Source organism: Helianthus annuus, chromosome 7 (assembly GCF_002127325.2).
Source record: "Helianthus annuus cultivar XRQ/B chromosome 7, HanXRQr2.0-SUNRISE, whole genome shotgun sequence".
Lineage (NCBI taxonomy): Eukaryota > Viridiplantae > Streptophyta > Magnoliopsida > Asterales > Asteraceae > Helianthus > Helianthus annuus.
The window spans coordinates 65349259-65363563 of NC_035439.2; the positions used below are offsets into that span (position 1 = coordinate 65349259).

The following is a 14305-nucleotide window of genomic DNA, read 5'->3' on the forward strand; positions in this document are numbered from 1 at the left end:
CGATACACATACGGAAACTACCGTCCTTCTTCTTGACAAACAGAACTGGAGCTCCCCAAGGCGAGAAGCTCGGTCGGATGAATCCCTTGTCTAACAACTCTTGAAGTTGTGTCGACAGTTCCTGCATCTCAGACGGAGCAAGTCTATAAGGTGCCTTAGCCACAGGCGCGGCGCCTGGAACTAAGTCAATGCGGAACTCTACTTGCCTTTGAGGCGGCAAGCCAGGAAAATCTTCTGGGAAGAGTTCTGGGTACTCCCTCACGACAGGGATGTCTTCGATCTTCGGTTCTTCAGCTTTCTTATCCACAATGTGTGCCAGAAAAGCAACACATCCTTTCTGCAAACACTTTCTTGCTTTCAGGCAGCTAATAATTCTTAATGGCGTCTCACGCTTCTCTCCGTGAACCATAATTGTTTCGCCATCTTCGGTTGGGATACGAATAACCTTTTCATGACAAACTATCTCGGCCTTGTTACTCGATAACCAATCCATCCCTACTACCACGTCGAAGCTTCCCAACTGGACTGGTAGTAGATCTAGAGCGAGCTCACGCTCTCCCAATTCGATTACGCAGCCTCGAATCACTTCATTAGCTTCTACTAACTTCCCATTTGCCAATTCGATTGAGTACGGAACATTTAATTCACTAGCGGCTAAACCAAGCATATTCTTAAATTCTAATGATACGAAGCTATAATCGGCGCCAATATCAAATAAAACGGATGCATAGCGTTGGTTTACAGGGAACGTACCAGTGACAACATTGGGATCCTGGCGCGCTTCCCTTGCTTCTATGTTGAAAACCCTTCCGCGGGCTTGGTTTAACTCTGGGCAATTCCTCTTGTAATGCCCAAGGTCACCACAGTTGAAACATCCGGGCCTTTGCCCATTTCCACCACCGTTTCCAACTTGATTGTTTCTCTGGTTACGATTTATGGCGCCCGCTTGGTTAACATTGTTGACTCGGTTTCCATCACCTCCATTGTTCCCTTGGGGGCGATTTCCATTTCCGCCCCGGTTGGTGTTTCTGTTTCCAAATCCTCTCTGGCCTCCCTGGCCAGCAGTGGCCCAACAAGACTCCTTCAGGTGGCCAGTCTTTCCACATGCTTCACAAACCTTCAACCCACAACGGCCAGAATGATGGCACTGGCAGTTATTACACTTGGGCTGGGTGCCCATGTATCCTTTTCCTTTCTTCCCACTACCAGCTGTGACCTGGGCTGGCGTGCTTGATTCCCCTTTCTTAACCACCACCCCGGTGCTCTGCTTGAAGTTTGAAAACTTCCGCTTGTTTCCCCCTGATGACTCCACATGAGTCTCTTTCTTCTTTGGCTCAGCTTCATCAAACTTGTTCAAACGAATTGTCTCCTCTGTGAGAGCCACGCTCAAATCAATGGCTTCAGTGATAGTCGCAGGTTTGGAGGAGGTCACCATGCTTATGATTTGAGGAGCTAATCCCCAAATGAAACGTTCAATTCTCTTGAACTCAGGAGTGACCATGTAGGGTACCACATGCGACAAGTCGTGGAACCTCTGAACATACTCTGCTATCTTTGGACCTTCCATTTTCAAATGCCAGAACTCGGTCTCCAATCTCTGGATTTCAGCGCGGGAACAGTACTTTTTGCGCATGAGTTCCTTCAGTTCGGTCCAGGTCAGCGCGTAGGCAGCAGCTTCGCCAAGTGTCTGTACTTGCAAATTCCACCAGGATAGGGCTCCATCCAAAAATAGCCCAGAGATATAGGTGACTTGCTGATCCAGTGCGCATTTGCTCATGCGAAGAACAGATTCTGTTTTCTCAGCCCAGCGGACAAAGGCGACAGCACCTTCTGTGCCATCAAAGTTTACGGGCTTGTAGTCTAAGAACTGCTTGTAGGTGCACCCTGCACATTCATTATAACATATGATTGGCATTAGCATTCTTGCTAAGGAAATCCATTTAGGTCATGGTATGTCTTAATGACTTAGGGTTACCATGAGGTGGATTGTTATTGTTGCCGGTGTTGCCAGAGTTGCTTCCACTCATTCCTCCTTGAGAGGCAGCATATTGAGCAATGGCAGCAGCAATGACTTGCTGTAGTTCTTCCTGAGTGGTAGGCATTTGCTGTTGTTGACGTCTTGGCGGCATCTTCTAAAGATGTGTTTACGTCGGTCAGGCCATAGTAAAGCGTACGTATATAGTAATAGTAATAGCTCATAACATCTCATGTTATCCATACATCACAAATATCAATCACACAACATCCCATGTCACAAATATTATACACACAACATCCCATGTCATAAAGATATAAATAATCGATCAAGCATCAAATATGATGAGAATATTGCGATTGCCATATATCGAGACTACATAGTAAGTGTATCAGTACATCACTGTGTCATACAATCATCAATCAACTAGGGGCTACATCACCCCTGTCCAAAAACTATATCAAGTCAGTGTCAAATACATCAAATACATGTCAACAAAAGTCAGTATCATCATGTAGTCTCCAAAAATGTTGTGCAGTCAAAAGCAATTGCGGTCCTCTCACCAATGTCTACCCAAACAGCACTGATGAGCTCTATACAGATGGCGGTGGAGGAGGGGGAAAGTGAGTGTAAAACAAACGACGTAACTGGAGCCAGTCCTCCTCCATGGCTCTCTGAGTACGGATGAAAGAGGCAACCTGCTGCTCTAAAGCAAAGAGACGTGCAACATAATTTAGGGGTAAAGGTCGAAATGGCTGCAAAGGAGAGTGTGTCTGACCATGGCACTGGCATGGTGGCAGCTGAGCTCTCTCAAGCTCCTGGATGCGCTGCGTGTGTGACTCGTGCTGAAAAACGAAAGACATCAACACGTCCTCAATAGTGTGCCCCACATGAAAGGGATGGTAGGGGTCAGTCGGTGGCATGACAGGCAGTGATGACCAGAGAAACGGCGCACTGGTGGGATCAAAAGGTGCCACATGAAAAGGAGAAACAGGGGGTACAACAGGTGGAAACTGTGGCATAACAGGAACAGACATCGGCACATGCCCAAAAGGATGGGCCGAAGAACCCTCTCCAGGTCTCGCTGGAGGTACAAACTGAGGAACCTGAAAAGAGAAATCAACATGTCGTGTATCAGTGTGGTGTGGGGGAATAGGTGGAACATCCTCATCAGCAGGAATCCACCCGTGCTGTGCGTGCTCATCTGGTGGATCCATGTGTGCCGCGAACAGTGCATGCTCGGGCTCTAGTGGAACGGGATCAGGTGGGGGAGCAACAAAAGGATCGACTGGTGCATCAGCAATAAGAGGTGGATCGACATGATCGGCAGCAATGAAATGATCACCCTCCAGCAATGGAGCATCCACAAGGTGATCATCGACAGGCGGGTCAGCTATAACAGGCTCAACAGGGATGCCAGCATGTACGGGGTCATGCTCAGGCATAGGGTCTAGAGCGGCTGCCTGCTCAGGGGCGATGGAAGGCTCGGGATCGTCAAAAGCCATCTCGAAATCAAACTCGGGGTCGATAGGATCGACTGGGTCAGCTGGATCCTCCATGGGCTGATCCATAGGTATAAACTCTATGTCATGATCCGGGTCGAATCCTGGGGGAAAGATAGGATCAGAATCCTCTATGTCATCATGGTCAAATGCAAAACTGGGAATAGGAGCAACAGAGGATGCCTGGTCAGGATCTGAACCATGCGAAAAGTGCTGTGCGCTCAAAGTGTGGGAAGGTGCGGATGCCACAGACTCAAAGGAGTCTGGGACCGGAGAATGCGCGGGTGAGTCCTCGGCGGGAGCGTCAGCGATCATCAGTAGATCGCCAGCAGGAAGAAGGGCCTCGCCCTGGATCTCATCCTCAATAGGCTCGTCATCATACAGATCAATATCGCCGTCAGCCTCGGCGTCAAGAAGTAAATCATACGCAGGATAAACGGCTAAGGGTATAGGAGCCGGAATCTCTACTAATGGTAGGTACTCAACGGGAGGGCCATCTGCAGGCTCATCAGCACCATCAGGTAGTGCGAAGGGCTGAAAATCGTCCTCGTCAGTGCTGGTATAGTCAGAAGTGTGCACCTCGTGCTCTGAGGATGCGAGGTCATCAGATACTACAGGTATGGGTCCGATGGTGTCCGAATCGCCTGTACCGGGCGAGTCCATGAGTCTGTAACATAAACACATATATGCACAAATAATCAGTCATACAATCAGGAAATCACATAAGTCACCAAGTAAGATATCACATAATCCCCCTAGTCCCACTAGCCTCCCAGCCTCCCAGACTGCTCTTCCTAGTCCCACTAGCCAATTCTCCCAGCCTCCGAGACTGACTCCCTAGTCCCACTAGACAACTACCTCGATCTATTAGATCGAGCCTCGGCCTCCATGACCGAGCCTCAGCCTCCAAGACTGAGCCTACTCTTCCTAGTCTCACTAACCTTCTACCTCGATCTCTAAGATCGAGCCTCGGCCTCCAAGACCGAGCCTCAGCCTCCAAGACTGAGCCTAAAATAATAAACATCTACCTTGATCTCTAAGATCGAGCCTCGGCCTCCAAGACCGAGCCTCAGCCTCCAAGACTGAGCCTAAAATAATAAATAAAATGTGCTCAACATTTGTTTATAAAAAGGTTTTGGATCTGGACTTAAGTGGTATGCAGTAAAAATGTTTTCGTGAGAGCCCTAGTGATCATAGTCTAGACTCGAGAAGGAATCCTAGTTCGCTATGATCAGAGCTCTGATACCAAGCTGTCACACCCTGGCTTTGCGGAAGCGTGGTTAATTTGGTGTGACTTCTTAATACCATAGCTTAATCATAACAAAGCTATATGAATTAAAAACATGCAAGATCATCCATTAAGTTTTGAAAACCAATTACAATACCATTGTCTTAACGGGAAAACACCCTAACAATCATAACATTGTTCAACAAACATAAACATCAACACAAACACAGTTTAAGGACTGTGACTTGTCCAAGAAAGAGTCACATTCCCTAAACCCCGGATGACCTCGTACTAGTGCAGCGGGAAAACGTGCCATACCGTGCCAGATCCTTTAATTCCCTGAAATACATGTAAGTTGAAAAATCAACAATAATGTTGAGCGAGTTCATGTGTAAGTGAGTAAATAAACCTTTGTATTTATCAAAATCCTGGTATGTAGCAAATAAGGAAAAAAAGAGATCACCAATGGTTTGCAAGGCCATTGATATGTGTGAAATGCAAGTAGGAAGGCTCAAACCTAGCAGATTTATGCGTCGGGTACAAAGTCATCCCGAGGTCCGTTATGCTGGGCCTGGGAATGGGCTCGCTACACCCAAATAGATCTATCGCTCCTGCCCCACGGTCCTACCCTGAGGATTAATGACCTCAAGTTTCCGCCTACCCATTCACATGATCTAAATAGTAACCCTCCTTACGCTAACCATACCATGTATAAAGTACTCATAATCAAAGTAACATGTATTTCACCCCCGCAGTTTAGAAAACTGAAAACAGTTAAGAGAAAAGGGGGACATGAACTCACAGTCGGTGCGTCTCTACCAAGTACTCCAAATCAGGCAGCTGTGCAACGACCTACATGTGCTAACTCTATTAGACGGACGGCCGTGCCTTAGCTTTATAGTTTAAGTTTTTGGGAAATAGTTAGACAACTATTTCGGGTTTACTTTTCGTATATACTTGGTAGTTAATCTCCTTCCCAAGGATGGGGGATTTGATACATGTGCGTTCGAATTATATCATTAAGTCTCACTTAATATATATTTATTTCTAATTCCAAAATATAAATATTTTTCTCAAAAATATTATATTTTCATTTCACATAATTTTCCCCAAAACTAATACGTTGATAAAATACGCGTTCGTAAATATTTCCGCATAATGCGTAAGTTACGTTTTATCATCCGAGTGGTAATAAATATTACCAGTGTAACTTATATGTTTATCGTGAAAGCGTTTGTATTATTTTGGATTCGTCAATCCTTCGAAAGTATTATTTTTACTCTAAAAATAATATTTACGTATTTTCACAAAATAATCAAAAACAGTGTTGTCAAATATATTTACTAAATATATATATTTATCACGTTTAGTTTTTGTGAAAATCCCACCTCCGAATATTTAGTAAATAAAGTCATGGCGAAATTTATATTTCAAAAACATGTCAAAAATAATTCTAACACTTGTAGTGTAAATAATTCTAAGTGTTAGGTTTTTGGAAAAATTTCGCCAGAGTTTCCTCTGTAACTGGAGGTGGCCACGCTTTCAAGCGTATCATTTTCTTTTACTAAACCAATTTCAACAACTTCTTTATTCAATCAAACAATTTTCGACACATCAACTAGTCGACAAGTATGTAAATCGCATAATCACATGAACTTGTAGTTTTTCTAAAATTTATAGCGTACATCTCCTTACATTTAGTGGATCTTCATATAAAGTAATGTGATCTCGTAAAAACCTCGTTTTTAAAGTAAATCCGTCTTTACAACTTATTGTCATTTTTACAAAGATTGTTATTTTGTCGAAACTTTTCATTTCACAAGTGTTTACACACTTGTGGTTTATAAAAATCATGCTTGTTAGTGTAGGATCCATTTTTAGAAAACGTGATTTCCTTGACGCTTGGTCCTTTGAAAATACCACTTGCAGATACGTAGATCTGCTAGTTTTAAAACACTATTCCACAAGTAAAACATTTTTACACAAGTTCATGATTCGCGGCTGGTAGAGTTTCACCTTTTAACCCTTGTTCTATTCATAACAACCTTATGTCATGATTCGTGATCATGACCAAACCGGGTTAAACGATGATCCGAGCTACCACAAAATAGATCGGGTCTAAATAATCACAATTCTCAATTACTACAACATTTACACAACTAGTGAGTTTTTAACCATCATTTTTCATGTTTTTAGTAGACTTTAATGCACCATTTTGTAAGATTCCGAGTTTTAACCGTTACACCACATATTAACCGCTTTAGATTAGTTCGAGATAGTGTTTTAAGCATCATACCTCTAGCTCGAGGCTAGGGAAGAATCTACGCGCAAAAGAGGTGGATAAAAGCTAGAGAAAGAGGTCCTTCGAGCTCCGAGTGCACCAAGCTTCCTAATACGTGACCCTTGATGTTTGTATATGCTTGGAATATGAAGATCAAACTCGAACAATGGATGTAGGGGAGGGGGTGTTTGGCCGAGAATATAGAGAGCATGAGGGAGAGAGTTTGGATGGTGAAGTGTGTTGTGAATGATCTTATGTGCACTAACTTGTTCTTATAGACAATGGTGAAATCAAAGACCAATGGATCATGTGTCCTCTTGATATGAGACACAATGAAATATTATAATCAAAAATGGTACAAGACTTGGTCACATAGTGACCGAATTCGGCCCAGGGGGGGGGGTCTTGGTTGAATTCTAACCATTAGTTAGGTTACTTAGTTAAGTTAATAGGTTAGTTAAGCACTTAACTCGGTTAGTGGTGTGTTATGTTTTATGGCGGGTGTTAGGGTATTCGGGGACCCTAACTGGCTCAGAAAAAGATGGATAATGTTATCAACAATATTTTCATGTTCCGGGTAAAGTCCGGTTGTTCGGTTGGATAGTAATCCGTTAAAGCGCTTAACAAAGCTTTTAAGTGTCGTTAATAACATTTTTAGTGACACAACTTATTCCTGACACTTTGGAAAGTGTCTAGTAATATTTTTCTCATGTTTTGGCACTTTATTAGCTAGCTAGAAGCTGATTTGTTCATTAAAGTGTTGTGTTTTGTGCTCAGTGTATGTTTTAGGCACATCCAGTCATCGTAACTTATTCCTAGAGATGCAGTTCTACAACCCTTGTATCCCTACACTCACTATGGGTGTAGTAAAATATTTCTGGCTCATACAGGCCTTAGAGGCAGTATCTGCCTGATGCTGGCTTTATCAGCATGTTCAATAGGTTATCCGTTCATAGTGCTACTGTGCTTTTGTGCATCATGTTTGTCACTAGAGTTCAGTATGTAAATAATGTAGTGACAGTAAATAAAGTATGATGCAGATATGTACAAGTATCAACAGTCAAGTAACAGTTCATCAGTAATTTCAAGTAAGCACAGTAATCAAGCAGCAATTAATTATTAATTAAGTCGTACGGATACCTGGTTTAGTGAGGGTTGTCACAGTTTAACCACTTATCTCACAGGTAATCAAAAACAACTGAAAAAATAAACATATTCAAATTATATATCTATTTAAATGAATGCATTAACTTAAGAGAAAACATATGTTTATGTTGTTAATTGAGAAGGTGTCTCTGAAGGTTGACGAGGTTATAATCGTATAACTCCTCAATAGCAGAATCACACACTGTTTTCCACTAACGAACAAACTCCTCCTAATCTGGTTGAGTAAACGAATTCTTGTAGTGCTTCACAATATTTTGTAAGATGTGGAACCAGTAGAGATATTTTTGTGCAGCAGGGATATTTTTCTACATGTGTTTATCAGTACCTGGCCCCTGTCCTTTAGAATTACACACGGCTCTATGCACTCGTGCAGCATGGACCTGACCCTCTCCATGACCCAGACGTACGTTACCTCCGGCTCATTTGAAAGAAATGCATGCGCAACACAGAAGGTTTGGTTTGTCGACGTCATACCCACAACTTCCAAAAATGGAATATTGTACATGTTACTTTTTTTTTGGGTAAAGGGTTACCCCGGTGATTCTATATATTCACAAAAATAAACACAAGTAGTAAGGTAACATCCTTACTAGTTCAAACATGGGACATACCCCCAAGAGAGTAAAACCAAAAGAAAACCAACTTAAAAAGTGCACCAAAACTACCTCTAGCCAACATATCTAGAACAAAAATAAACGCCAAAACTACATGAAATTCATCCGTTAGCCATCACTATATCAGCTCCATGAATACCCCACTTTTCCAGTAGCTCCCGAACTCTAGCATTGGTCTTGAATCTGAGTCCCATCAATTTATATTTGACACTTTTTAGAACACTCTGGCATAAAACATCCGGAGGTCTTGTTTGGTTCCTGAAAAGACGATTATTCCTTTCCTGCCATATAGTGTAAGCCAAAGCTGCCACCAACAATCTCGAGACCATATGTTTAGCTGATTTTGAACGAGAGTACAACCCAAGCCATTCAAGGATGTTACCCCACGAAGAATCCACCTTCTCCATACCGGCTCTGGACCGAACCATTTCCCAAACTTGCGTAGAAAACTTACACTCGAAAAATAGATGGGTATGAGAGTCAACGTTTCCATGACACAACAGACAACACATCATGTTCATGTTGTTACAACGAGTATGATTCCAGTGAAGAATTTTGTCTTGGGTGAGTAACTTACGTCGCACAATAAGCCACATTAGAAAAGCATGTCGAGGAATACATTGAGAGAACCAAATGATTGCAGCCCAATCCACCTCGTGCTCCCTTGTACGGACAGAATCCCATACTCCAGAAGAGGAGTGCTCAGCCATAATATCCCCATCTTTCCATAGAAGGCGATCTGGAACATTTAAATTCCGATGCATGTGATCCAGCTGAATAAGGACGGGAAACATATCCCTCCAAGCAACCGGCCAAATCCAAGAACCGTCAGAATATATATCCGCAACTTTTGCATTGAGGGAGAAGCCCTCTTGAGTAATCACTCTCGGTGATAAAAAAGTACAAAGCGGACCGATAGAGCTCCATGTGTCAAACCAAGCTGAAGTATTTCGGCCATCTCCAACCATAGACCAAACATGGTGGCGAATCAAAGACCGAAGCTGCATCATCTTTCTCCAACTCCAACAACAACTAGTCGGAGCCTTGTGATCCCAAAAATTCCGCCCTTTCAATCGATAAGAGTGGATCCAAGCAACCCACAACGAATGACGATTACTTAGAATACTCCAAATATGAAACCATAAGAGCTTTATTAAAATCAGCTATCCGACGAATACCCAAACCCCCTTCCGTTTTCGGCACACAAACAGATTTCCAAGAAACTTTCGCCCTACCACGTTTAGAAGAAGATTGAGCCCATAGAAAGTTCCGCATTTTAGCTTCCAGCTCCTTTACCACCCTAACTGGCAAAATAAAAACCGAAGACCAGTAAACATGAAGAGCAGAGAGAACCGAGATAATAAGTTGAAGTCTGCCAGCGAACGACAACATTTTGTTCTTCCAATTATCAATCCGACGCTCTAGACGTTCCACAAGAATGCTGCAATCTTTGTACAACAATCTAGAAGAAATAAGAGGAACCCCCAAGTACTTGACAGGCAACGAACCCTCAACAAATTGCATAATGTTCAATATTTCATTTTTAACATGATTCGGAACATTACAGAAAAAACCTGTACTCTTCTGAATACTAGGAACCAACCCTGACATTTTAGTGAAATTCGTGAGGGAAAGCATAAGGCATCTAGCCGAAGCCACATCACCTCTAGCAAAGAGGAATAAATCGTCCGCAAAACACAGGTTTACAATTTTCTGCTTCTCACACTTATTATGAAACCGAAAAGAAGAGTCAATCCTTGTTGCATGGCTCAGAATGCACGTCAGGACTTCCATTACTAGAGTGAAAAGATAAGGGGACAATGGGTCACCCTGCCTTAGACCCCTTTTTCCTTTGAAGAAACCATGAACATTCCCGTTGACGCAAACCGAATAAGAGGCCGTAGACACACATAACATGATCCAGTCAACCATTTTGCTGTTGAAACCAAACCCAATCAACACAGTTTTAAGGAAACTCCATTCCACCGTATCGTAAGCCTTTTGGATAACAATCTTAAAAGCACATCTCGGGGGGCCAAAATCACGATGGTAATTATGCATTAATTCCTGAGTAAGAAGAATGTTATCTGAAATTTTCCTACCCGGAACAAACGCTGATTGGTTAATGCTAACAACCTCATTCAAAAAACCCTTCAAACGATCCGCCAGCACCTTACTAATACATTTAAAAATAACATTGCAACAAGAAATAGGCCGGTAATCAGTAATAAAAGTAGGAGTCGACACCTTGGGGATTAATACGACAAGCGTGTGATTAAGTTGTTGGAGAAGATTGCCCGTATTAAAGAAATCCAGAATCGCATTTGAAACGTCATTCCCCACTATTTGCCAAGCACTCTTGAAAAACGCAGCAGTATAACCATCCGGCCCAGGAGCTTTATCATTCCCAATCGAAAACATAGCTGACTTTATTTCCTCCATAGTCACTGGCCGAACCATATGATTAGCACTCTCGGGGCACAATTTATTACAAAAAAGATCAGGTGAAAGAGCCAAAGAGACTTGGCCTTCACACCCTAGAAAATGCTCATAATGATTGACAAAAGCATCCGCCACCGTATCACCCTCAAACAAGTTTCCATTAGAATCAGATATGGCCACAATACGGTTAATATGGTTCTTACATTTCAACGAAGTGTGAAAATATGCCGTATTAGCATCACCAGCACGAAGCCATGCAACCTTAGATTTCTGTTTCAGGAATCTTTCCTCATCAAGCGATGCTTCCTGAAAATCACGAAGAATTGAAACCTCTTGAGACCGTAAAGACTCATTCATCGGATCCCTATCAATGTCTCGCTGGATGTTCTCAAGCTTTCCTCTTAAAGTCACAACCTTTTCATGTAAATTCCCTTGTTGAAATAAGAGAGTGCGAAGAGGGGATTTCATTAGAGAAAGTTTCTTAACAACACGGAATTGGTGAACCCCATTGACATTAACACCCCACTTTGAGCTAACAATATCCAAAAAGTCGGGCTTATGCACTAAAAAATTTGCAAACTTGAAAGGCTTCGGTTTAGCATGATCAGCCGAAAACAACTTCACCACACACGGGCAGTGATCCGAGATTCCATATGGAATAAACATAGCAACCGACTGGGGAAACATACTAACAAAAGGAGCATTACCCATAACTCTATCAATCTTCTTCAGTAAACCAACGCCTTTTTTGGGTTTTTGACTCCACGTGTAATGAAAACCAGTTCTATTAATATCAAAAACCTCAATATCCTCCACACAATCTTTAAAGTCACGCATACCTGGAGAAAACGAGGAACAACCAATCGATCTATCTTCCAGATTAAGAGCAGCATTGAAATCTCCCATAATGATCCAAGGTTTATCATGAACTAGAGCTTTATGCATACGAAGATTCTGCCACAGATCTCTACGATGAACATAGTAATTCACAACATAAACCAAAGAGCAAAAAAACATCCTCTTATTAGTTTTACAAATAACCTGGATATCTAAAACTTGAGCCGTCTGAGCAATAACCATAACATCCACCTCCCCTGGATCTCATCCCAAGATAATACGAGCACCTTTATTGCAACAACTCCCATTAGATGTCCAATCCCAAGTTCTAAATACAGCTTTACAAACTTTACTAAGATTGTCCATATCCACATGAGACTCTAAAATTGCACACAAGCTAAGCTTATTATTTTTAACGACCTGACGAACCTCATTTTGTTTTAGCGGCCGGTTCAGACCCCTAATATTCCAAACAGCCAAATTCATCATTTAATCACCTTGGAAGAAGGAGTGCTTGCCCCTTTTCTGATAACTTGTGGGTCGACTTTAAGAAACTCATTCATTTCATTATAAACTTCCATCACCTCTTCATCATCAGAATTGTCATCCCCATCCTCCATATCCCGACCAGATTTACTAGACTCCCCGATATCATCTCTTAAAACATCAAAAGGATTACTAGACAAAGGAGTAATCGGTTTTTCACCCTTCTTGGTTCCACCTTCCGGTTTCTTGCCAATAGGCCTGTATTCAAATTTTGGTTTCTGCTTATTAACTGGAAAACCTGATCTCTTTGCAGCCTTTTTATCCTCCACAGTTGTAAAACCATCATCATCAACCAAATTCTTTCCCTTTCCACGATATTTAGCTACCTCCTGATTTTTATTACTGTTACTTCCCATGTTTCCGTGCTTCATATTGGCTCTAACTTGTTTCGGACAACCCTCATCAGAATGGTCAAACACACGGCAGTGACCACATCTATGCGGACTCCACTCATATTCGACGTACAGCTTTTCTTTGACGAAACCATCTCCATCAAGCTCAGGAACAGCAATAACTAACTCCTCTTTAAAATCATTTTCAGCGGAAATCTCAATTAGAGCACGGGCATAGCTACTCCTCCCCCAAGCATCCATACACATATTCGTAGTATACGAATCCAGCATTTTCGGTTCACCAATGGCCGTCGCTATAAGACTTAACCCATCTTCCATATAAGCAGTGATTGGGACATCATGAATCTTAACCCATAGTTGTAACGTTTTTACTTCCTTCTTCTCAAGCTTAGTAGAGGCTGACCATATATTTAAAAATAAAGGTTGTGACCGAATAATCCATGGGCCCGCTTTGAGAGCGCTCATCATGCCAGATTGATCCGCAAACTTGAAAAAGAAAAAACCATTAGCATTCATCATCGTTTTCTGCAATCCAAATTTCTTCCAATTGTTCCGAACGAAATACTCAACAACCGGGTAAGCCACTCGATCACCCAAAAAGTAACCATACAAGGTATTAGCAAGTTTCTCCTGAACAGCCCTAACTGAATCCCGGGGTAAAACCACATCACATCCATCTTGTTTCTGAACACTAGCAAGATTCCGAAAGTTTACCTTCTTAGAGTTATTATTCAAGACTGACTCAGCATAGGACAGAGGTTTCGACGGACCCATAACATCCTGATTTCTGCCCATCACACCCCCTCATGCATGCACATTCTCCTCAACCCTAGTTGCCGACTTCTCATCCTCAGGATTAACTGGAACCGTAACTTTCAGCAGTTCATCAATCACATTAATGTATGTTCCCTCCGGCTTCTCATTCACAACTGTGCCTCTACGTGGAGCAAAAGATTTCCCATCAATAGCAACAACTCTATTCGCAATACTCTTGAAAGACGAATTAGGGTTTTGAAAACCCTCATGCTGAAAATTCCCATATTTACTACCCCGGTCACCATTATCATTATCCCGATTACCCTTAGTAGGATCACCAGGTTTTGAACGTTCATCCATGACTACAACAAACAACTCTCACGTGAACCAGAACAAGAGACAAGCATGCAAACCAGAAAACCCAAAACCCTAGTGCCGCCACAAATCGAAGACAAGGAAAAAACAAGAACCCTAATCCTATAAACCCTAGATTGAAACCTGAACCCTTAATCGATTAAACCTGAGCATCAATCAAGCTAAATTAATCTCAGTTAACCGCAATCAACAACTACCAGTTTAATAAATCAGGGTTCCTGAGTCAAAT

The 14305-nt window shown here is 42.2% G+C and overlaps 2 protein-coding genes across 2 annotated transcripts; both read right to left on the reverse strand.

Annotated features, from left to right (window-relative positions):
* Positions 1 to 8868: 8868 nt before the first annotated feature.
* On the reverse strand, positions 8869 to 9777 carry LOC110866639. Its single transcript, XM_022115780.1, has one exon. The coding sequence runs from the start codon at positions 9775 to 9777 to the stop codon at positions 8869 to 8871; it is 909 nt and encodes a 302-aa protein (XP_021971472.1).
* Positions 9778 to 12531: 2754 nt separating this feature from the next.
* On the reverse strand, positions 12532 to 13719 carry LOC110866638. The gene has a single exon (XM_022115779.1). It carries the CDS (start codon positions 13717 to 13719, stop codon positions 12532 to 12534), a length of 1188 nt encoding a protein of 395 aa, XP_021971471.1.
* Between the last annotated feature and the right edge of the window lie 586 nt (positions 13720 to 14305).

Excerpts from the sequence above, each read along its gene's own strand:
- LOC110866639 (XM_022115780.1), bottom strand. The coding sequence starts at position 9,777 with ATGATGCAGCTTCGGTCTTTGATTCGCCACCATGTTTGGTCTATGGTT.
- LOC110866638 (XM_022115779.1), bottom strand. The coding sequence starts at position 13,719 with ATGGGTCCGTCGAAACCTCTGTCCTATGCTGAGTCAGTCTTGAATAAT.